At 43.8% G+C, this 26,333-nt stretch overlaps 1 protein-coding gene across 5 annotated transcripts in view; it reads right to left on the bottom strand.

The window, feature by feature from the left end:
* Positions 1 to 255: 255 nt before the first annotated feature.
* LOC147623106 (uncharacterized) overlaps positions 256 to 26,333 on the bottom strand; it is a 203,787-nt gene continuing 177,709 nt past the window's right edge. For 4 of the 5 annotated variants that reach the window (XM_086821168.1, XM_086821167.1, XM_086821166.1 and 1 more), the window contains 13 exons: positions 25,993 to 26,112; positions 25,735 to 25,792; positions 25,505 to 25,638; positions 25,179 to 25,272; positions 16,421 to 16,479; positions 16,230 to 16,340; positions 4,877 to 5,000; positions 4,677 to 4,789; positions 2,192 to 2,390; positions 1,371 to 1,499; positions 1,206 to 1,234; positions 782 to 942; positions 256 to 612 (listed from right to left, as the gene is read on the bottom strand). In XM_086821168.1, coding sequence (XP_086677294.1) covers positions 387 to 612; positions 782 to 942; positions 1,206 to 1,234; positions 1,371 to 1,499; positions 2,192 to 2,390; positions 4,677 to 4,789; positions 4,877 to 5,000; positions 16,230 to 16,340; positions 16,421 to 16,479; positions 25,179 to 25,272; positions 25,505 to 25,638; positions 25,735 to 25,792; positions 25,993 to 26,112 — 1,557 coding nt within the window. In that variant the 3' untranslated portion in view covers positions 256 to 386. The remainder of the gene's footprint in view (positions 613 to 781; positions 943 to 1,205; positions 1,235 to 1,370; positions 1,500 to 2,191; positions 2,391 to 4,676; positions 4,790 to 4,876; positions 5,001 to 16,229; positions 16,341 to 16,420; positions 16,480 to 25,178; positions 25,273 to 25,504; positions 25,639 to 25,734; positions 25,793 to 25,992; positions 26,113 to 26,333) is intronic. The other variant, XR_015269330.1, reaches the window with a different exon arrangement.

Raw genomic sequence — 26,333 nt, 5'->3', positions numbered from 1 at the left:
TTGCATTCGTATTGGAGCAAGGTACAATAATGAGACAGAACATTGGTATCAGAGGAAAAATTCTTACTAAGGCAGGATGATATCAGTAAGATTCGCACAGTATTGGTGGACACCTTTATTGGTGTCAGAGAAAGGTACGAACCCCATGTGATATTGGGGTCAGAGCTTCCACATCTCTCTCTCTCTCTCTCTCTCTCACACACACACACACACACACACACACACACACACACATGAAATTGAGAGTAAGAGAGATTTTATGACCAATCATACCAAGCAATTATGATGATACTTCGAAAAAAAGGTAGAAAATAATGTATACAATGCCCACATTAAAGGTGGAATGCTTTAAGAACGAATGTTTGTTATACAACCTCCAAATGTCTTCACAAAATGCTTGCTTTTTCACCCTCTGTCTCGGCACTTGGAGGGGGGTTTCTTTGTTCATCATCTGTGTTAACAGGAGAGTCACATGCTTGCTCTTTTATGTGCAGCAGTGTTGGGGGTCCAATCCAAGAGAGAATAATTGGCATGAGGACAAAGCCATTCAAAAATCCTAAAACTCCCATGATAGTGAACATTGCAAAGTAATACACCCGGAATGCATGATACCTTGCAGAGACAAGCAAAAGCAATGATTTGTTAGCTACTGGCTAATTAAAAGAAAGAAAATAAGGCCCTCTACACAGATATGCACCCCAAGCTGGTGAGCCTATTCGACCACCCACCCATCAGACTTGGACAGAGATCGTACTTTTAGTGACAATAGGTGATTACTCACTTGAGAAAGATCAGTGGTAATGTTGCAACCACTTGAGTTCCCAGACCATGCAGGAGAGGTTCGAAGGTCCATTCCAATGCTTTTTGAACCCTCTCATTTTTTGTCCCATCAAATAGCAGAAAAGACCTTGCCAAGTAGGTAAACTCAGATGCCATACCAATCTGCTCAAACTCAGATAACCAGAAGATTCAGTCAGAAATGAACACACATACATGAGCAAGCAAAGAGAGAGAGAGAGAGAGAGAGAGAGAGAGAGAGAGAGAGAGAGAGATTTATTGACATATAGTAAAGACTCAAAGGGTCTATGAGACCAAAAAGTGTCATAAAAGTTCCATGTGTAAACTAAAGATAATAAACATGAAAACAAAAAGTGTTGCGCACACACACACACACACATTTTTTATGTTAGGGCAGAAGATCTCACCACTATGCCAAGGTTGACAAGCGACAGAGCTGATACCGTATAATTATGCCATTCAGAAACAAGAGTAATTGTAAATAAGAGAGTGTATGAGACTACACGAAAAAAAATGCGGACTGCATAATTCATAAGTGAGTGGGGAGCATATGAGAGCAAAATTCTTTTTACCATTCAATTTGGCCCCTATGATGTACAGGAATCCATACACCTCAATATCCACCATCAGCAAAAGAATGGCAATAATGAGAGATATGGTGATGCTAAACTGGAAGATCAACACTGCCAAGAAAACCCCCACTGCAGCAAAAAGAAAATATAATTGAGCTATTTTCCACCACATCTTATCATGCACGTCTGCACCTTCTTGTCAGCTCCACGTCTTTACATGCACTTCTTCATCAACTCCACCTCTCCGCATATCTCTATATGCAGTTTCACGAGCGGTGGAGATGCACCATAGATACCCACAATGCATGGAATAAGTGAACCCCCTTGCATGAGAAAGTGCTCTCTTTATAGACTCGATTCACATGTGTCAAGTCCTATGGATGCAGAGCTGTCAAAAATCATCTCTGAACACACCTCCACTCCTGATTGGTCAATGCAGCTACCTCTAGTCTTGTATACTGGAAAGGAAACAGTGCATCCCTAGAGATACCATGAGATGCCATCCAGTACTTACTTTAAAATTTAGTGATATTATTTATTTCATAAAAATAAGTTTTAGTGAATATAAGTTTTGAGTTGGTTGGCCCCTGATGGGGAACCTGCTGAAAATTGGTGGTGAAGCTCCTTATAAATACCCTTATTCTGGGGACGTCCCATATGTAATCTACCATTTGGCTAATTTAATAACTCCACTTTCTCCCCCCCTCAAAAAAAAAAAAAAACTTTTAGTGAATATGGGTTTTATGTACTTTATTTTTTATTAGATACATCTCTGGTTTGAAAATCCTGTTTCAGTAAGTGTTAATATCTGATTACCATACCTAGAGCAAGCCCGACAACCATATAAAGGTTGTGTGAACTGTGGAGGTACTGCTCGTTAAAAAGAAAAGGGTACCCGTACATGTATACAGTTTTGGTTCCATTGAAGTATAATTTGTTCATATTGTCCAATGATTTTCGAGTTTGCCTTATCATCTCAATATTGTTATTTGTATCAGATCCCACACTATTTGCAAACACCTGTACATGAACACGAAAGCAGTACTATCTGTCAAGTTGAAGAGAGTTTCAAAAAAAGCAAGCGATCAAAAGAAAATCAGAAATGTTGTGCACACGCCCACTCACACTTTGTAACACGCTAAGCGGAAGCATGCTTGATTAAGTGCTTGAATTGACACTAATAAATGCTAATTAGATGCACAAACTGAAAACGCAGAAGAGAAGGGAAGAGATTCACCTAATCTACAATAAATCAATTGAATGAATGAATTTTTATAATGATTGTTCATATCTAAACCCGACCTGGACACTTGAATTCAAATCCTGAGGAGCTGTCTCCACCTGCCCAATCCCCTTCTTTTTTCCCTCGCTTTCCCGTGCTGTTCCCTAATCTCGCCTGCTCTCTTTTTGACATCAGTGTGCCGTTTCTAGTTGTTCCCCTTCAGAGGACTCCATGGCAGCCACTCCATCTATCCTGACCGAGACCGCTCCCCAGTGTCTTTTTTCTGAAGCGAAACTCTAGCTCCTAGCCTCTTCCACGCCTCCATGTTGTGAAGGCCATCACCCTCGCCTGCAAGTTCATAGGTAGCAGACCGCCGTGTGGCCAGATCAGGAATCTCCTACAATCAGCCCTTGTGGAAGAGCATGGTCCGATTACTGGTGTCCAGTTCTAGGGTAAAGGTTATCCATTTCGACTCAGCTGCTCTTGCTGAAAGCACCTTGGCGCACAGTCCAATACTAGTTCTCGGGAGGCACGTGTTCTTAGCCTGGTGGCGCCATGGCTTCTCTCCTGATTCAGATCCTTGTAGCCACTGGCTTCCCAATTTACCAAATGCTTTCCCCGGCTCCCCAAGGAGTACATGGTGACACTTCTGATGCTTGGTCGTACGTCGAACAGGTCCCCGGACCCCCCCCCCCCCCCCCCCCCCCCCCCCCCCCCCCCCCCCGAAAACCCGCGCGCTCACCTCCATGGCTTCCATGTCCACTGCAATTCCTTCGCTCCCAAGTGCTTTTGGCCTCACCGAAGAACCTCCCAAGGAGGTGGTGACCCTCGCTTCGACCAATCCTATCTTACAGCATGTGGGGTTCTCTAGGCTTCGGGCACAAGGGGGCGGGGGGGGGGGGGTGGGGGGGAGGGGTTGGGGGGGTTGTCAGCTGCAGACATATGGACATGTGCAAGCTTGAGTATGTTTTCCATGACAGGCGAGGAGGACCAAACCCCTCTCCCAATAGGCTGTGGAAGTAGGTCATGGAAGGATAGTGTGATCCTCAGTGTCAAACTCATGCATGTCAAATACTTTGCATACTGATAGTCCTCAATGCTTTCGCATGGTTGTCACACCTCTCCCAGATTCGATCTCAAGTCTGTGTGACAAATCTCTGATGGAAGTCCTCAGTGCATGTGACATACGAGTCCCCAGGAATCATGGCATCTTGATAAACCCATCTGCCCTCACCGTGAGAAAATGATCGTGAACAAACTCATTCTAGAGGGGAGTTTCTCTAGCTGTATCCTTCTCCTATGATCATTTATCTAAATGTTGTCTCTGATAACTCTATTCAGGTCCTGCCTTGGTATTGCATGGAGCTGACCAGGGTACAATGTCCACCTTTTTGTCGTGAAGAGCACAATGTATGGGAGCACCGTAGTATATTAGATCTGGGTTGCACTCACTAGGAAAGCAATAGACTCCAGAATGCGCTACTTCCCTTAGACACAGGTATGACTGGTCTCCATCTTCCTACTGCAAAGGAAATGTAACTTCTGGACATTAGGTAGCTCAGTAATGGGAATGGGGTGCTTCCTAAACATGAGTGAGACATTTTATTATTGGTCTGGCTGCTAAGTGAAGGGATCTTCCAAATAAACATAGTAGATATAAAATGATGCACGCTTCATTGTGGTGTGGACTGAATGCATGGTATGATGAGGAATTTCGCATTTCCTGGCACCAAAACTTCTAAAATTTCCCAACAGAAATTGTCAAAGCTTGAGATCTACATTGCCGAGATTGTGTGTAAAAGAGATTGCATTCTCAATAAGCACACATGGGTGCTATTAAACATCTGCACTCAGATGCTACCATTCCATATCACTAGCATGAAAGTAATTCTATACCCCCATACTCTAGCTTTTTTGTTCTTTACGAAGATATTTTCCATTTAAGGTACTTCAACTCCTCGAGTGGGGCTTAACTTTAGGGGACTTACCGAGGACAGAATTCATGAAAGTGTTGAGCCAAGACATGTTGCTTCCAGGAAAAAGCCATGATTGAAATTTGATAAGTGAGCAAGCACGAATCATACCACAGTCTTTGTGGCCCCAATGCTCCAATCTGCAGTTTGTTGTTCAGCGAAGCAACTTCTTTGCTGCCCGGTAGAGCTACTTTGACAATACAGATCCTGGAGAGAAAATATACCTGCAATATCAATACTATTACTGTTACTCTGAGTTGGCAAAGATCTTGATGTAAATGATTAGAAAAAAGAGGTGAGAAGTGTTTAACCTAGTGGTGACGTAGACCATGACTCTGCCAATGAGCTGAAATTTTGTGGTGGAAGGGGATACGGCAAGTTTAAAGACATGTTTAGTGAAGTGTACAAGTTTCCAAGCCATGTATAGTCCAGTATCTGCAGATATTAGGAAATTGGAATTTTGGAATTTAAGGTTTCAAAAGTACCATGATTATTTTTGTAGCTGCGAGTCCAAAACATAACAAAACATTCAGTAGTATGCATATTCAAACACAAAATCACGGATAACTCATCAACCAAACAACAGGCCCAGCACCCCTGAAAATCCAGTCAAATGATACACCTAAGCTAGAAAATTCCATACCTCATTTTCCTACTAGTGAAGAAACATCAGCTACATCCAGCAAACAATGTTATCCAACACTAGTTTGGCAGCCTTATGGGCTAGCCTAGATCCAACACACACGGACACGTCTGTGCACACTGTTGGCTTACATAGGCACACATATCTATCATCAGCCTTAATTTAACCTTCACCCTAACCTCCTCTCACAGTTAGTTGACTCAACTCTCGACTAACCAACTGCAAACCCGTGTTCATCCAAGCCTACGTATGAGATACAACTAACCTTCACCCTGACCTCCTCCCACAGTTACTCGATCTGACTCTCGACTAACCACCTGCAAAACCGTGTTTATCCAAGCCTACCTATAAGATACAAACCATATCCCCTACTCTCTCATCCAACACACAATGGCATGAGCTCACAAGCCCCACATGCTAGCTACATGGCAGCAAAGGAATTTTTTTTTATTTTTTATTTTTTCAGAAAGAGACTTCTATTAAGTATGAGAAAGAATACAACAATCACAGCTATAAGCCGGAAAAGAATAGAATCACCCCAATATGTAAGGTGATTTCAACCACTGAGGAGCATCATGATGCCATGTAAGACCTGTGGTACCAGAGGAAAAGAAGATGCCATGGTCCCACTCCCGCATAAATATCACGCACTTTGCCTGCACAGAACGAGAGGGCCCCTGAATGCGAGCCCAAGTAGCCATAAGAGTATGGATGATATCACCCCATATAGTACTAATGCACTAAGGCCCAAAAATCTGGACACCCTCAATAGCCTCCGTGCATCTAGCTCACCAGATCTGCCATGCTGTAATACTGGCAATAATCTCCCAACTAGTGTCAATCCTCTGTCTGGGGGGTGTATAATCAGAGTGAGGAACATCCTGCAATAAACCATGTTGGGCAATACCTCTATGAATGAAAATAGCAGAATCTGTACCACTACCCTCATAAAAAAGTTGTGGACCAGGGACTGGGAGAGCCAAGCAACTACCCCTCAAGTCACATGCATGGCTCAGCCACTTAATTTGCCCATAAGTTGGGCTACATAACCCCAAATCTACTATGCAGTGCTGCATCCCCATAAACAATGTTGTACAGTCTCAGAATCTGCCGCACACCTAGGACAGGAAGGTGCTACACCGAAAACCAATCTCCACTGATCGGTGGGGAGACCACCATGTAAGAATAACCAAAAGAAATGAGAGATCTGGCTCCTTCTGTACGAGTGCCAAAGTCTATGCCAATATATGCGCTGTATCACTGGAGAAATATCATAGCTCTCCCAATGAGGCATGAGAGTAGGGATCCTATGCATCTGTCGAGTGAGGAGAAGCCTGGCGTTCCGGACAGTGAAACTGAAAAAAGGAAGGCTTTTCAAAGGATCGAAGGCATCAATCCGCTCCCACTCTCCTGGATCCCACTTAAGATATCTGATAGGACTGCCACCATATAACCACAAACACCAAGAGCCATGAGTCACTATCTAAGGAGAAGGGTCAATGAACCAATGCTTCCCCAAACGACCAACAATCCTCACTGGATTAAGCTTAGTATCTCGGATGATCTCCATACTACATCTCCTCAATCTCCCTCCACGCGTGATAACAGTAAATGATGCAATCTGTAGCTTCCTGGCCTGGGAGAGCAATGACCTGCAAAGGTATGCCTTTCCTCGAAAAAACTCCCAGAAAGCTACTCATGCGGAATAGCTGCATCAATCTGATCAATACGAATGCAAGAGCCCCTAAGATGCTGAATGGATGCAGCTCTCCGATCCTCTAGAAGACTCTTAAAGGTCTTCCAAGCAAGAACTGTGTATGCACATCTCTCCCATCTTGACCACTGCATATAACGAGATGCACCAAGTGGCCAGCCAGCCTCATCCCTAATGAGCTCGTTCCACATAATAGGTTGTCGGTCAGCCTTATCCCAAGACCTAGGAAGCCTTTGTCGCAAAAAAGATCTCATGCTTCTACATGCTCTGACATTGGCTGCAATAAGAGGGGAAGATGGTGCCCTGATATCAGCCTCTATGAACAAAAAACGTGTGTTGGGCATCCAGTGTCTCCTGACCTTGGGTGTACATCTAGAAATCTGAGACAAGAAAAATCCTTCCAAGGTGCCTAGTAGGAAACCTCAAACCAGAAGTTTGCAAGGTAACGCCCTGCACTGAACATCCGGATCGATAATATTCAAGCCCCCCTCTCGTTTGGACCGAATAACTGTGAGCCAAGCTACCCTGGCATGAGTGTCTGAGGTGCCATCCAAACCCGACCAGAGAAAATTGCGGATCAATCTCCGCAATTGGCCAATGCACGCACGAGAGAAGCACCAACAAGAGGCAATAAACCAAGCTAAGGCAAGCAATACCTGATTAGCCACCAAAGCTCTGGAAGCTTAATCTAATCTCTTGGAGCTCCAATGGAGGAGCTTCTTCCGAATACTCATAAGTACCGGAGCAAACTGCATGTATCGTGATGCCCAAAGTAGAGAAATATCAATCCCAACTTGGCATCCCAAATATCTAGCAGTGCATCCTCTGTTGATCCAAGTAAAACCAAGCTCTGCACCCCAATCAACTCTCGGTGAAACACTAACCCAAAAACCAAGAGATTTGTGCCAATTAATGAGTGCCCCTGCTGCCAAACAGAACTCCTCTAGTGCTACCTGGAAGGAACACAAGCATATATGTGAAGCCTCCAAGAACATGGCTGTGTCATCAGCTAACTCAGAGTCAACCAAGTCCTCTTGACTACGAAGAGGCAACCTCAATCCCGAAATACCAGCAGTGGAGCGGAGAAAGATGCTCATGGCCTCTCCAACTATGATATATAATAATGGGGCTAAAGGGCAGCCCTGTTGTACTACTGAGCAAGAAATCTGAAACCGCTCTCCTCTATCACCGCAAGCGAGCACTCTACTTTGGGCATCACGATACATGCATGAAACTCCCTTGATCCATCTCTGAGAGAAGCCCATATGGCTAAGAGTACCCTCAAGGAAGTCCCAATCCCTCTATCATAGGTCTACTCAAAATCCAAGAGCAGAATGGCTAAGAGCTGATTACTCACTTTAGCCCATTCGACGGCCTCCCAAAACGAGAAAATGTTATCAAAGATGCTCCTGCCGTGTAAGAATCCATTCTGAGTATCATGAATGACATCCTGCAAAATTGGCTGCAATCTGATGCTCACTGCCTTAGCAAGAATCTTATAGGCAGTCCCAAGTAAGGTGATAAGTCTCCACTGGCCAATCAAAGTCTTATCCCCGCTCCTAGGAATAAGATAAATAAGCCCCTCCGAAAATTGAGTAGACTATTGTCAAATACCTTGCTTTGGTCATGCAAGTCCATGAGTGTTTGCATAAAACATGTGCTATGAGGATAGCCATTGGCTAGCTTAGGGTATCATAGAGGACTATGTTTGCCAATGCCCAGTCTACTATGATATCAGAGGGAGATTTCACTGTCTATTCAGAGAGGGCTTTGGACGCTTATCCTGGATCATGGAGTACCCAGATCAGAGGTGCCTTGGACTCTTCCTACTGGAGCTCAGCCGACACAGAGAGTCACTGCTCAGAGATCCTCGCCCCCAACAGTCCTCTCAGCTTATCATCACCAGTTTTTTCCAACCTAGAGGGATGGATAGGGAGGCACCAGAGCCCATCACATTGGATACGGGAACCTATACCATAATGCCCCCTTGCAAACAACAGGCCCATGGGAGTCACATCAGATCGGGCATGCACACTCTAGAGAGCTAGACGCCCTCATGCCATTGGACCCTAGCCAACCCCAGCCCCAGATTCAGGAGTTCCTAGCCCGCCATCGAGCAACCTCATCCTCATAGCAGCCTATCGACATCTCTACCTTCTTGTATCACCCACGATGGACATCCTCGATGGCCCTTGCCTGGCATACAGGGTTGATGTACTGTTTTGATTCAGCTCTCCCACATCCCATCACTTATTGTATCCTATACCTCGCATAGTAGGATCTAGATTTTTTATCTTGAGAGTCTAAGATCTTAGCTTTCAGTTTTCGGTTTTAGTTTATTGTTACTTTTTCTTATTTCATCCATGACGAGATTTCATGGACACTATGTATATATGTATGTATATATGTATATATGTATATACATGTATATACATATATACATTTATATATGTATACAGATATATATGTATATGTATACGTATATGTATACATATACGTATACATATGTATATGTATATGTATAGGCATACATATACATATATACATATATATATATATATAGATACATATACATATATATATATATAGATACATACATATATATATAGATACATATACATATACATATATACATATGTATATTTATATGTATATACATATATACATACATACATATATATATATATGTATATGTATATATATACATGTATATGTATATGTATATATATATGTATATGTATATGTATATATGAATATATATACATATATATACATATGTATATGTGTATATATACATACATATATACACATATACATACATACATACATACACACACACACACACACACACACACACACACACACACACACACATATATATGTATATGTATATGTATATTTATATCTATCTATATGTATATATGTATATATCTATATATATGTTTTGTTTTTGTTTTTCAAGCCGGGGTCAGAGAGTTACCTTGGACCGGGTCTCCGCATTCTAACATGCTTGGCCACCCTCATCAGCTCAAAATCCAGGGCATGCTCCATCACCACATCCGGCTACCTTTCCACGTGATGTAGCTGAGGGAAACTTCTTGGCCATACTCATCGGCCCCATGCTTGATATTTTGGAGAGTGATATACCATCTATTGGGGGCTGATGGTCCTCTCATGTTTCATGTTCCTTGTATTCCATGATGAGATTTCCATGGACAGTTTTGTATTACTCCAGTGAGAGTTTTGATTTGTTTTAATTTATTTTCCGTATATTTCCATGGGCAGTTTTGTATCACTCCGAATAGTTATTCTATTTTATTTTCCATTCCATGATGAGATATCCCATGGACATTATTGTATCACTTTGGTCTGATACAGAGACCCAGAGAGGAGAGGATCTGCCGGTTATGCCACACAGAGGTTGAGACGGAGGAGCATTACATATGCCGCTGCCCAGTATACTATGAGATCCGTAGGAGGTTTCACTGTCTATTTCGTGAGGGATTTGGTCCACTCTCCAGGTGCATTGACTTCCAGGACCAGCGTTGCCTAGGCCTCTTCCTACTTGAGCTCCGTAGACGTAGGGACACTCTTGAGAGAGCTTCGGCCCCAACCACCCCGCCCCCTCCCTCGCCAGCCAACCATCACCACTTTCTTCTGGACCCAGGAGGTGGACACCGATATAGTCGATCTTGTGGACCCTCCATGAGCTGCTCCGGACCTACCTCGCCTGAGAGGAGTTACCTCGGACCGAGCCTCCGCACTCCAGCATGCCCGACACCCCCGGCCCCCCAACCATCGGCCATGATCACCTCATCAGCTCCAGACCCAAGACATGCTCCACCACCATCGAGCTACCTTTCCACATGGCATAGCTGAGAGAGACCTCTCGGCCATACTCATTAGCCCCATGCTTGTTGATATTTTGGAGAGTGGTATACCATCTACTCGGAGCTGCTGCTACTCTCATGTTTCTCGTTTTCCCTGATGAGTTTCCATGGACAGTTTTGTATCACCCCAGCGAGATAGTTTTATTTTCCATTCCATGATGAGATATGCCATGGACATTATTGTATCACTTTGGTCTCATAGGCCCATTGGGTCTTTAGTAGACACTTAATATGTCTTTCTCTCCCTATCTCCACCATCACATCCCAGCTTTCCTCCATCATCCATGACTCCACCCATGCCAGCTTCCCCTACACCACATGCTCCACAGCAAGTTTGCCAGTGGGATCCCAACCCCAGAATGGATGGTATGATGAAGAGTGCAAACATTCACTCGCCGAAAGAAACGGGCATTTCTCACTAGACAAGAACAAGAGTTATACCAGCTCTTTTTGAGCGAGGACAACTCAGAAGCTTGGCGCATTTTGGAAGAAAAAAGAGCACCTACACCTATCACAGATCCTAGCCTTTGGGAAGCCTATGCACGACAGCTGTATGATGTGCCAAACCAGCCTATACCACAAATGTCACACATCCCTAGGCCTACATCATCTTATCTCTTTGATTCCCCCAATGTCACTAGGGCTCTTAAAAAGCTGCATAATGGGAGAGCAAAAGATCATGAGGATCTACGCGCGGAACATTTCGCCCTCGGGCACCACGTATTGGCTCCCATTCTTGCCAATTTTTTTAACAGAGCACTCTGTGGTGAGGGCTTCCCACCCTCCTGGACCACCAACACCATTGTTCCCATCCACAAAGCAGGAGATTCCATGGACCCATGTAACTATAGGACTATCATGATTGGTCACACAATGGCCAAAATCTATGGGGAAGTACTCGAGGACATGATGAGCTCTATGGCAGAGCCCCAGTGGAGATTGTGCAGAAGTATGTGTATCTAGGAGTCACTTTTACAGGCCCTTTGTTTTGCATGACCACAGCTGCCACCACTGACTGAATTGCGAGGGGGCATGCCTCCCTAGCCCGTATGGAGAGACAGTGTTTCTAGGCACATTTCCAAGAACCCCGCACTAAGTGCTGGCTCTTTGATACTCTAGTACGACCAACGGCTATGTATGGTGCAGCCCTTTGGGGGCTAGGCCTAGGGAAGGATCACTGGAGGAGCATAGAGAGGCTATAGGTGATGATGTTGTCACGCATGATTAGGAGTAAGCCATTTGTACCACATGACATTCTACATGCAGAGTTTGGGGTGGCCCCACTGGTTACAGATGCCCTTTTTCACATTGTCAATTATACTCAGCATGTATACATGCTTGACAGAGATCGCCTCCCACGACTAGCACTAGAGTCCTCTATGCAATTATATGGCGAGAGGGAGAGGGAGCGATTGAGACGAGCTGGACGGCCCTCCTCCTCAGCGACACGGACACCACCATTACCGACACATGCATGGTACTATGAGGTAGTCGAGTGGTTTCATGCACATGGCATACAGATGGACCGTCTCCCCCCGTTTCAGTATAGCTTGGATTCCCCATACCTTGATCTCTCACGTCAGAAGATCAACCGGACCATCGAGTTAGATCTACTTGGGCTACACATACACTAGACATGGGTGTCTCCGTCAGAGATTGGTAAGAAGTGTGAGTTCTACAGAGATCACTTCTTGAGACTCTCCGAGGATGGATTCTTTGAGATCCCGGGATACATACAGACACACATGTCACATGCCATGCGTATCACGATCGGCCAGCTCAGGGTATCCTCCCACCGCCTCAGCGTAGAGACTGGCGGAGTTGAGGATATCCCACATGAGGAGAGGACATGCACAGTATGCATCACAGGAGCAATAGAAGATGAGGCCCATTATATGCTCAATTGCCCGGCTCACTATGAGATACGGGGGAGATTCCATTGCCTCTTCCAAGAGGGATTCGAACCACTCACACGGGTGATACAGTTTGAGGATCAGAGGTGCTTGGGCATGTACTTGATGGAGCTCAGATGACACAGGGATGTAGTGTTGAGGCAGCATGCTGAGAGACAGCCCCGACTCCGCGACAGGACACCTCACAGAGAGCCATCACAGATTTCTTTGTGGTACATACATCCACATTCTACTACCCACAACAATTCCTCTACTACGACATCAGAGCCCACCACCAGTACCCACGCTCCAGCTCCACGCTCCAAAGGAGTTCTTAGTGAGAGAGAGCTCGATCCATTCTGCAAGCCAGACGTCCCCGACCCAGAGCATCACGACCCTCTAACACACACAGACGGATTTGTGAGGTTCTCCACCAACATGTCACGCTCCCATCACAAAGGCCTGACATTCACTCCACCATCAGATCGGTTCTGGATGAGGCGGGTATCGACATTAGCTGATCATAGCATATCTCACTCTACACAGGATCATTTGTTGATCACATGTACTATCAAATGTTTTCATTTTACTTTTACTTTCAGTTTTCCATGGCTCAGTATATCCATGTCACGCTCCCATCACAAAGGCCTGACATTCACTCCACCATCAGATCGGTTCTGGATGAGGCGGGTATCGACATTAGCTGATCATAGCATATCTCACTCTACACAGGATCATTTGTTGATCACATGTACTATCAAATGTTTTCATTTTACTTTTACTTTCAGTTTTCCATGGCTTAGTATATCCATGGTACCATTGTATTACTTTTGGTTTCATAGGCCGACTTTGGCCTCTCGTAGACATTAATATATCTTTCTCTCTCTCTCTCTCTCTCTCTCTCTCTCTCTCTCTCTCTCTCTCTATATATATATATATATATATATATATATATATATATATATACATATATATATATACATATATATATATATACATATATATATATATATATTATTGCCAGATCAAAGCCATTATTGCTCGACATCGGGGCACCTAGCTCGCTTCTATGACCTCTCCATTCTAGACAGCCCCATGGGGGAGATAATTGATCTGAGGAGAGGGCAGCACTAAAACTGATCAACCTACATGGATCTACTTGATATACATTTTCTAGTATTTTCTACTCAATATCATCTAGGAGTCTTACTTATAGCTCTTATAACTATAAGATAGTCAGTTTATTGTACTTTTCAATTTCATTTCGTTATTCTCTTTGATGAGGCAATAACTTCAGATGTACTCTTAGTATTGGTCTCATAGGCCATCATGGCCCTTTAGAGACGTTAATATATCATTTCTCTCTCTCTCTCTCTCTCTCTCTCTCTCTCTCTCTCTCTCTCTCTCTCTATACAGCGCCACAGAGAGACACTGCTACGGACTCATACCACAGGGAGAGGTGGGCGACAGCTCCAGCTCACTGATTTCTTCTTCTAGAGATCTATCCAAGTGCCTATCCTAACACAGGAGGGGGTTACACTTCAGCACGCTGCGGACCTCCGAGCTAGACAAAGACTGAGAGCACCAGGCTACCAGACTCCCAGACTACATCTGAGGGAGATCACAGAGATACGGGGTCGACATCAGCACCATATCCAGGAGCTTCTAGCTCACTTACACTCACACCCAGAGATCATGCTCCGAGGAATTTTTGCCTCGCCATCGCCTATGTATCACATATTACACCCCCATTATGGTACTGGTTGGAGCTAGACAGATCTGCATTGCATTCTTGTATACCTTGCGCATATAGGTTGCATACTGAGCCTCTAGCAGTAGTGCTCCATGCATCACCCCCCCCCACTAGCTCAGTACTTTCATAGCTTATTTCATGTTCATTTTGTACTTTTTTTTTTCTGGACATCCAGAAGACATTGACAATTGTACATTGATTTGTCTCATAGGTCGAGTTCGGCCTCTAGTAGACGTTAATACAGCTTTCTTTCTTTCTCTCTCTCTCTCTCTATGGGTGGACAATGTTTGAAATCAAGTAAGCACAACGGGTTTTATATATCTTTATATATATGTGTGTGTGTGTATGTATGTATGTATGTGTGCGTGCGTGCGTGCGTGCAAATATATATATATATATATATAAAACACAAACACACATATATATAAAGATATATAAAACCCGTTGTGCTTACTTGATTTCAAACGTTGTCCACCCATAGGTCACCCCCTACCTAGGCACCCATCTAGATTCTACCTATGCTATTATCAAGAATTCCAAATTGTGTCTGCATTCCAGGTGCTTCACTTTTAAGAATCGCCTCTTCGCTAGCTTCTCAAAGCAAAGAGAGAGAAAGAAAGAAAGAAAGTTATATTAACGTCTACGGAAGACCCCAAGGGCCTATAAGACCAAAAGTAATACAATGGTACCATGGATATACTAAACCATGGAAAACTGAAAGAAAAAGTAAAATGAAAAACATCTGACAGTACATGTGATCAACAGATGATCCTGTGTACAATGAGATATGTTGTGATCAGCTAATGACAATACCCGCCTTGGCTAGAACCGATCTAATGGTGGAGTGAATGTCAAGCCTCTGTGATGGGAGCGTGACATGTTGGCAGAGAACCTCACGAATCTGTCTCTATGTGGTGGAGGGTCCTGATGCTCTGGGTCAGGGACGTCTCGCTCGCAGAGAGATGATGCTTGTATTGACTTCCATAGAGAGAGAGAGGTTTTCGTGTGCATTTACTTACAAGGCCTTTCTCTAGTGCATGTGTACACGTACACACACACTTTTTAGTGATTCTTATATTACCAGTGGGAAACCTCATTGCGAAGTGAAAACCCACAAAACCCACAAACAAAACATCATGATACAACTGAGGTCCCTATATAGGGCCCATGGAATTGACTACCTAGAAGCAGTCAAAGAAGGCCATGTATTTATGGTCGTCTATTTGGTGCAAGTTTCGGCAGTCATGTAGAGACTATCTCAACGAGCATCGGAAGTAGGTGCATTGATCCAGAGGAATGTGTCCAAAATGCATCTGATTTCTGTTTTCCCATATTGTCCACAATGCCGAAAAAGTAGTCCATGCAAAGAATACCCCAAAGTTGGTATATTGTTGTGGAATCCGAGCGAAAAACCAAATGTCTTCCCAAAATGAGCTCCCAGGAATCGCGTACGAAGACGCCCTGAGAATCTGTCCAGGAGAGCATGAGAGAAATCACAAAACCATAGCAAATGAGGCACTGCCTCATCATGCAGCATGCAACAGTGACATCTTGCCGTAGCGCTGTGCCTCTTTTCTAAAAACACACCGACAGGCAAAACTCCCACAATATATCTTCAAAGGAACAATCTTTCTTTCAGTGGCAAACCATTTTTCCATATGCTCCTCAAACAACCACTCTCCCATCTATCTGTTTGTACACACACACACACACACACACACACACACACCCAACATAAATATCACCACATAATTAGAAACTTTGTTTCTTACTTTGGTTGCAGATGGTAAGAAGACAGAGAGATTTTGTTGTGGTCTGTCGTAAACTTTCAAAAGCTCAGTCTGGACTGTTGAATAATCTTGGATATTTTCTGTTACAAGATACTAATAAAAGAAAAAAAAAGTCACAATTTGGGGACAAAAATCACATTTTTTAAAATTGAACCAGAAAAAAGAAAACTTACAAGATCATATTGTGGATAGCTTCGTTCAACCAATGCAGCAAAGTCATGTTGATAAGACCCTGCAAGAATGAAGATATTTGACACCTTACATGCAAAAGAAATTTTTTACAAAACACATCAAGTAATTTACATATCATGTTAATTTCACCTATAGAATGTTATTTGGTGAAAGTTTTACTTGAGAAAAGGTCCTCTGCCTAGAAGACAAAACAGGATAAATTGAAGGGATGCCAAATAAAGGCGAAGGATTATACAGTTAAGAACTGATGTCATTTACAGATCAATTCCTTCAGGCGCATACAGATGAGATGGACTCGTTACAAGTACTACCATATTTCTGGGATTAGACAGACTTTTTTTTGGAGTATATTATAGTGTTCTGGCAGGAACCAGAAGGTCTTTGGCTCATTGCCCATGGTGCCTTGCCAGTTAATCAGTGGCAAGCTAATACCAGTACAGTATTTAACTAGATGGGGATCCCCTCTAGAGTCCATAAACATTGCATTTGGATTTGTAAAGAGGCCCAGAGAGTATGCACAGGATTGCCTTGCTTATGTGTCTCATGAGCTGGGAGCCATTCTATTTCTCATGCAACATCATTGCATGGCTCATTGAAGCTGGATTGCAGATTTCTGTATGAGGCCAGCTGCCACTCCATATGAATTTTGGTATATATTCTGAAAAAGGTATGGTCCACATAATCTCCTTGGTCTTTAGATCACTTCATGCAGCATTAAAAGGAGATTAAAAGGAGCCTTACAGCTTGGCAGGATTAAAGATCTTAATGTGTTGAGACCATTGAGGGGATACAGACTTTCCACTTCCACTCTTTACATGAGCTAATACTACTCACCCTCTTGCGGCCACTTGGGTAAGAGCCATCGCTCTTCCAAAACAGCTGAATACAACCGCAAAACATTCATGCATGTTTGGTGAGATAGCCACTTTTTTATTGAACAAGTTTTTTTTTGGAAAAGAGACTTCTATCAAGTTTCTTAAAATGTACAAAAGGGAAATTTCAAACCAAACAAGGGGGAAATCTCAACCAATCAGATGCCTTGTTCTACCAACAAGGTCCCATATGAGTAGCAGTGAAGAAGATGCCATAATCCCACTCTCATAATCTGGCCATGCTTTCTCTCTGCAACCCTCAAAGATCCCTGGATTCTGGCTTATGTGGTCATGAGGGTGTGGATGATGATATCACTCTGAATCCTGCAAATGCATTGTGACTCATAAACCAAAGTGCCCTCAGAGTGTTCTCAATGCATCTAGAATTCCAAATGTGCCACGGTAGAATGCTAGCAATAATCTCCCATGCACTGTCCAACCTCTGTGCAGGTGGGACGTATCTTGACTCTGGTTCTCTAGCATGTCCTAAAGATGGCCCTGTGGAGCGACTCCCTGACTGATCATAAATGACCAGATCTTGTCGTTCCCTCATACCCGAGCTATCGGCCCGACTATGTCAACCAAATGATCACACCAAAAGAAATGTAAGCATCCTTCCTCATCCTTCCAAGGAGACGTGCTATCGCAGTCCAAATCCTCCGTGCTTCCCTGCATCTCCACAAACAATGGTGGACTGTCTTTGAAGTTCCTGCACATCTTGGGCATGCTAGACTAACACACTGATGAATGATCTCCATTGGTTGGTGGCGAGATCACCAAGTAGAGAAAGCCAAATAAAGGAGGATATCAATGTCCTGTAAGAATGCCATAACCTCCTCCAAAATGTCCTTCGAATTTTAAGTGTGATACCATAAGCCTCCCAATCAGGTCTAAGAGTAGGGACTCTCTGAATGTGTCCCACTACAAGATGCTTGGCATTCCACATAGTATAACTAAAGAAAGGTATGCTTTTCATCGGGTTGGTAGCATCTCTCCACTCCCACCCATCGGGGTCCCAATGCAAATACATGATAGAGCATCTGCCGTACAAGCAAAGGATTCAAGCATCTGTGATCATCCCTAAGGGGGGATCAATATAAAAGTGCTTCCCTGCTCTACCAACAACTCTCATATGACGCACCACTAGGCCCTCCATAATATCCTGCACGTCACATCTCTCCAAATACCATCCACCCTATACAATGAAAAAATATTGCGTCATCCTCCCTTGGCATGGGGAGGACCATAACCTTTAGAGATACACCTGCCCCTAAGAAGATACCCAACCATCAGTGATAAGGCCCTTCAAAGAATGTCCTGTGATGTAGTGGTTGGGTATGGCAGCATCAATCAGTATAATCCTTTGACTAGTGCCCCTCTGATGCTATGTAAGCACCCATCTATTATCCTCCGAGAGGCTTTTAAGCCTCTTCCAATCCCATACTGTGTGGAAGAGAGTCTCCCATCCAGCCCACAGAATATGTGTAGCTACCCCAAGAGATCTGCCATACTCATCCAAGATCAAATCATTCCACATAATGAGTTGTCTGTTAGCCTCCTCAGCTAACCACGGAGGTATGTGAACCAAGAACCTCCTCATGCAATCCCAAGTCCGCAGAAGGGATCTAACCAAAGGGGAGGGTGGGAGTCGATGCTTTTCCTCTGAAAAGATAAAGCGTGAGTCACCTCCCCTAACCCGAATACACCTCGTAACTTGCTTGCTGCAGGGAAAGTCCTTCCATGGCTTGGTGCCAAGAAGAAATCCTCTGACAAACATCTTACAAAGCAACGCACCCTTGGGTCAATGGTGTTCAATCCCCCCTCTTGCTTTGGTAGGATAGTGGTTTCCCAAGCAACTCTAGCCCTGTTGAGTACTGTGCCATCTAATCCTAACCAAAGAAAATTCCGAATGATGAGGCGACATAACTCGTCAATGCATTCCCTATGAAGAACCCAACAAGAAGTGATAAACCAAGCAGTGGCCACCAAGGCTCTAGATGGCAAGTCAAGCATCCTGCTACTCCAATGCTGAAGTTTTCTTTTAATGCTCATAAGCATTGGTGCAAACTGTTGTGCTGGGGAGATGTCAATGCCAACTTGGCAGCCAAGGTATCTGATAGTGCATCCTCTCTCAATCCAAGTCAAGCTTCCTGCTACTCCAATGCTGAAGTTTGCTTTTAATGCTCATGAGCACTGGTGCAAATTGTTTGTGCTAGGGAGATGTCAATGCCAACCTAGCAACCAAGGTATCTGGTAGTGCATCCTCTGTCAATCCAAGTGAACCCCACATCCAAACCCCAATCTGCCTGTAGAGAATCACTGATCCATAATCCCATTGACTTGTGCCAATTGATGGTGGCTCTTGTTGCCAAACAAAACATCTCCAAAGTTGTCCAGAAGACACACATACATGCATGTGAGGCCCCCAAAAACATCATAGTATCATCTGCTAGCTTCGGGCCCAATAACTCTTCCTCTATACGTAGAGGTAAGCCGAGGCCCGAGACTCCTCTGGGATAGCCCAAATGAAGCTACTCATAGCCTCACTACTATGAGCTAACGTAAGGGAGCTAGGGGGCATTCGAGGTGGAAATCAGGAAGCACGCATCCACGCAAGTGACTTCACCCCTTCCATAACGAATCGTCATGCAAAGATGTTGGTCTTATCCCCACCTTTTGGGACAAGGTGGATAAGACCCTCCGTGAGAAAGTGGGGCATCGTACCTATACACCACATCACCTATAAAGCAACAACAATCACATCCCCAATGTGGCCCCAAAACTGTATAAAAAAGGATGGGGAGATACCATTTTCCTTTTGAAAGAACCACAATGCATGTCTCAACTCATCCTTTGAGAAGGGGGCATCCAATGAGAAACCCATATCATCTGTGATAAGTCCCGGCATGCACTCCCAAACTTTTTGATGTGCAACATCTCTCCATGGAGAGGGGGCCTTTGTAGAAAGCAATATTTGATAAAAATCTGATGAAATACCCTCTGACTCAGTCAGAATCTCTCTCTAAGCCCTATGAGTATCTCACATATTCCCTACTATGGGTAGGCCCATGTGCTGAGAAGAAGTGTTTGTTGCATATGCCACCCATCTGTGCCCAAAAGACCTCGTTAGCATGAAACGAAAACTCAACCCGCCTATCCATGGCCGTCTGCAACTCTGCTCTAGCTGTAGACAATAGGGCTGGGATCCGAGGAAACTCTGGATGCTTCTTGTGTTCCCTCTGAAGCGCATAAATTCTGCGTGCCTAATAGCTCTCTCCTTCTCTAGGGCTTCATGTTTCTTGACCAAAGAAACACTATGATAATACTGGATGGTCCTCTCTAGGGCCAATGCAACTCTCTGTCGAGGGTCAGGATCGTTACATGACCTCCAAATCTCTATGACCTCATGTGAAATCTCTCCGTCTAGATAGAAAGAATCAAGGATACGGACACGGGGGGATGCCATCTGAGTCCCCGGCTCCTTGAGGTACAAAACAACCAAGCAATGACCTAACTAGGTGGTGCCAAGAATGATAGCAATGGTGCCTCCCCTATCCACGCCCCAATCATCCACATAAAACCTATCCAATCGTGCAAAGATACATCCATCCCTGCTTCTATGATTATGCCAAGAGTAAGATACTACAAGGTGTGTTCGACCCTCACGGCCACCCCTTTTGTCAAGGGCTGCTCAACCATGTTGAAATCCCCTCCAACTATCCAATGATCTACCGGGGAAGGAGGTCTGTGGTGGTGTCCCAAAAGACCACCATCTCACTTCTCACATTAGGTGCATAAATATTCAAGATGCCCAATCGCTGACTCTCATACATGACCATAATCCACTGCACAGGTATGATAACACCATATCCAATAACATGAGGCATAAGTGACGTTGAAGTACAAATGCACACCCCGCCTTTGGTCCCATTTTCCCAGGACCACTAAGTGTAGCCGTAAAGAACCTTACCAATTTTACCACACTGGTGCCTATCCAATTTGTGTTCCTGCAACAAAAGCACATCCACATTTCCACATGTAACAACAGGATGGAGTTGGTCCTTCGTGAGGCGCTTCTTACTGGGAAGGCCTCCAAGGCCCTGTACATTCCATGAGACAATCCTCATAGTAAAGATGTGGTTTTCACCCTAGCCCTAAGCAAATGCTTAGCCAGTGTCTGTGCTTGCCTCTCATAATGCCGAAAGAGGGGTAATCACTCTGCATGTGTGCGCCATACATGAGCGACTTGCAAGGCATTGTGATCAGATACATCATGATGTACATCCTGCAAAAGTCTCATGAGAGGGCAACATGTCCTAGTGTGCATCTACATCATGATGTACATCCTGCAAAGTCTCATGATAGAGCAACATGTCCTAGTGTCCATCTACATGATCCCCCATACCATGTACATCTTGCATACTATCCAACCCCAACATGGAGGACTCAACAAAGTCATTCTGGCTTGATGCACATCATCCTTCTGCTAAGATGACTCAGCAGCCTCATCACTATGACCCAATACATCATCAGTCTACAATACACTGTGTGTGGGTGATGCATGATTTTGCAGTATTATACCGGGAGGGCGGCCATGTGAGAAAACTCATCACTCTTGGCGGAACACTAGCCGAGAGAGAGCCTCCCTCTCAGATGCTTGGTTGATGTCAATCTCTGATCATCTGGGAGACTTTTAAAAGTCTTCCAATCAAGAACTGTTGTGGCACATCTCTCCCAACCTGGCCACTGCATATATCTTGCTACACCAAGTGTCTGCCGAAGTCATCTCTAATAAGATCATTCCACATAATGGGCTCCCTGTCAGCCTCATCTGTTGATACTGGAGGCCTTTGTCGTAAAAGCACATGGCCTGTTTTTTTTAGAACAAAGCAAGGCGACCGTTTTTTTTAAAAAGCATATCAACAACATTTTCTCAAAAGCAAGAATGATTTAAGGGGGGAAAAAAACAAAAAAGCATACTCAGCCTATATATAAAGAGCAAGTTTGTTCTTTCTCTCCATCATCACGCATACCAAGCGTTAGCAACCCGCAAATCTCCATCATTTTTGGGGATTTGGGTGCTTTTACCCAGTCAGGACAGCATACTACCTTTCTTTGTGCGATGGCAGACGCTTTGAAGATGTGTCAAATCATGAGGATGACCATCTTGTGGAAGAGCGCCATGCACTCGAAGGGGCAAATGACTTCGAGTAGGAGGCCAACACATATCTTGACCACCAGTTAACCAATATCAGGGAACAGATTCACGCCTTGAGGGAGACGGTATCTCTCTTTCAAAAGGCAACCATTGATACTACTCACAATTAGTGTCAACAGCACCTTCTTTCACCCCGGATGTCTTTGGGGGGGAGAAGGAGTGAACTCAAGAGGCGGTTGACTCTTGGCTGAATCAATGGAGTTTCATCCTTTTCTGGATGCCGAGAAGATCCAGATGGTTCGAGGTCTCCTTAAAGGGAAGGCTTTGACTTGGTGGCAGGAGTCGTTAAACAAACCTAGTACTTAAACAGATTTCAAAAAACGGTTTTGAGAAGAGTTTCTCTAGGCGGAGGATGAATTTGATATAGTGGCCAAGTTTGCAGACTTGGACATGAAGAATATGCCTTTTGACACATACGTACAATGCTTTAGGGAGTTTCAGTCTTGGGCAAAGCATATGGATGCTACGACTTTGTGTGGATTTTTTATCTGGGGATTAGCCCAAAATCACAAGCTCTAGGTGAGGAATAATCATAGCAAAACACTGGAGGATGCCATCCGGTATGCTAGGAATTTATGAGGAGACTCGCTGGCCAGACTCAGAAGAATGTCTCTCAGAAACCTCAAGCCACAAAAACCTATGAGCACGCTTCCAGGTGCAAACGAAAGTTTAAGTCTAAGAAGGGTCCACAGAAACAAACCGAGACTTCGGGTGAACCCAATCTGAAGAAGAAACACAAGCACCAACAGACCCTTCAGAACATTAGGGAGGACAAGTGTTTCTCATGTGATCAGAAGGGCCATTTGAAGGGAAATTGTCCAAAGGCCAAGAGCAAGGGAGCTCATTTGACCAAAGTAACGGCCAAGAGCAAGGGAGCTCATTTGACCGAAGTAACGGTAACCCTAGAATTTCTTCCATTGATACTATTATTTTAGGTCACAGTGCTTGAATGGAATATGCTTTTAATATGGCAATTATTGGCCCTAGCAACCTAATACATATGTACAGGTCAGTGATAGGGGAGACTATGCACATCCTTTTTTACCTTGGTAGCACTCACAACTTCATTAATACTAAACTTGTGCAAAAGCTGGGAGTGAAGACACAACCAAGTGATCGCGTGTATCGTGTGAACTTGGTAGCAGGACATGGACAAATCTGGGACAGGCACATGTCTCAGTTACCAATATGTACTCAAAGTTATAAAGATCCCTAGATTTTTTGTTTTTTTTTTCCAGGAAAGAGACTTCTATTAAGTATGAAAAAAGGCATACAACTATCACGGCTATAAGCCATAATAGAATAGAATCACCCCAATATGTAGGGTGATTTCAACCACTTAGGAGCATCATGATGCCACGAGAGACTTGTGGGATTGGAGGAAAAGAAAATGCCATAGTCCCACTACAAAGCGCTTTGCCTGTGCGGAACGAGAAATACGAGCCCAAGTAGCCATAAGAGTATGGATGATATCACCCCATATAGTACTCATGCACGGATACCCAAAAATCTGGACACCCTCAAAAGCCTCCATCAATCTAGCTCTCCAGATCTACCATGCTGTAATATTGGCAACAATCTCCCAACTGGTATCAATCCTCTGTCTGGGGGATGTATAATCAGAGTGAGGGACATCCTATAATAAACCATGTTGGGCAATACCTCTACGAATGAAAATAGCAAAGTCTGTACCACTGCCCTCGTAAAAAAGCTGCGGACCAGACTAGGAAAGCCAAGCAACTGCCCCCCAAGTCACATGCATGGTGCGGCCACTCAATTTGCCCTTAAGTTGGGCTATAGAACCCCAGATATGTTGTGCACTGTTGCATCCCCATAAACAATGTTGTACAGTCTCAAAATCTGCCACACATCTCAGGTAGGTAGGTGCTACACCGAAAACCGATCTCTCCACTGATTGGTGGGGAGACCACCATGTAAAAATAACCAAAAGAAATGAGACATCTGGCTCCTTCTGTATGAATGCCAAAGCCTATGCCAATATCTACGCTGTATCACTAGAGACATATCATAACTCTCCCAATGAGGTCTAAGAGTAGGGATCTTATCCATCAGTCAAGTGATGAGAAGCCTAGCATTCCGGACCATGAAACTGAAAAAGGGAAGTCTTTTCAATGGATCAAAGGACTCCCACTCTCATGGATCCCATTGAAGATATTTGATAGGACTACCACCATGTAGCCACAAACACCAAGAGACCTAAGTCACTATCTGAGGAGAAGGATCAATGAACCAATGCTTCCCCGAGCGACCAACAATCCTCACTGGACTAAGCCTGGGATGATCCCCTCCATGCTACATCTCCTCAATCTCCCTCCAGGCATGATAGAATAGATGATGCAATCTGTAGCCTCTTGTATTTTTTCTAATCATCCAGATGGAGAGGGTGGGATCAGATTCTAAAGGTTATGTTGAGGGTGGGATCAGATTCCGGAGGTTCGACACTATGCAATGGATGATATGATGATAAGTGCAAGATGATGAGGGTATCTCAATAAGCAAGTCTATGAAGGGCATCAATTCACATCAAATGAAACAAGAATATAACTGTCTCTCTATTTTAGTGATATTTCTTTGTTTCCACTTAAATGTTTAAAAAAAACACTTAATACGCAATGCAATCCATGGCACCTTTTAAAGCAATATCTGAAAGGTTCAACCCATGTTGCACTTTCCAAAATCCAAGGTAGACAGTTGCTCCTAGTAAGGCTGCAAAAACAAGTGTCTGCAAACACACATTTTGGGTGTCAATTTGCCAAAAAAACAAAAAAAAATGGGTCAATTTGCCCAAAAAAATCTACAAGGGAAACAGAAATGCTTTGTCATATATACATTTATTTAACCCCCCTCAGGGCAGCATCATGGTTGGGCACTCGGGCAAAGGCCCACCAACTGATAGGTACGCATTTTAAAGCACATTGCATTAAAATTCGCTAGCTTGGATGTGGAAATTTTACCGTGCTAATTTTGAAAATGTTGTACTTGAACAACGGAGCATAAAACTTGGCAACTGCAGCCGAGATCGGAGTGCTTGCAGCATGTTCTATAAGTGTAGAATGATCCAATTCGTTGTATTCAGGCTCCATTTTCCCTTTTATAAATATTTTGAATTAGTTTTAAGTGGGAAAATTGTTGCTCTTCCAGAACAAGTTGCATGGAATGATTTAAAACATACTCCAATATTTACCTCCTTTGGTCCTTTTCATACCACAAAATAGCCAAAGGCTTGGGTCAACTATGCCTGCCTGCCAATCAAAAGACAATTAAAAAGTCTCCATCGTGCATCACTGTAGACCTTTCATATATAAAAATAAGAATTAAGAATGTGCCAACTGGATTCAAGCCACAAGGGCTAGATTTTTAATGACCTGATTTCTTGCATATGAGAAAATTAATGATGAGGTACACCAGAATACATAGCGATCGCACAAAAGGATGTAGATACCTTTACTCGCCGTGCATCCAAAGACATCAGTGGAATGAATATGAGCAGCATTCCACATGTATGTATCATAGCAGTAATACCCATTTGCCAGCAGAACCAACGAACCACTGGCATTGGATTCTGTACATTATATCATGACATTTTGTCAAAATGAGAGAATGCAGATTCATGTATAATATGAACAGTCACATAAAGCATTAGATCTTTGACATATGGAGAGGATATGCGGAGTATGTACCACAGGAGAGGTAGCGGATGAGGCACAATATCAGTTTAACTGCCTGCCCTACAATGAGATACAAGAGAGATTCCACTGCCTTCTCTGGGAGGGATTTGGCCCC

Source organism: Cibotium barometz, chromosome 27 (genome assembly GCF_041138505.1).
Source record: "Cibotium barometz isolate CiBa-2024 chromosome 27, ASM4113850v1, whole genome shotgun sequence".
NCBI classification, from domain to species: Eukaryota; Viridiplantae; Streptophyta; class Polypodiopsida; order Cyatheales; family Cibotiaceae; genus Cibotium; species Cibotium barometz.
Note: the sequence above shows the minus strand (reverse complement) of the source record. Positions and strands in the feature narration are given on the sequence as shown.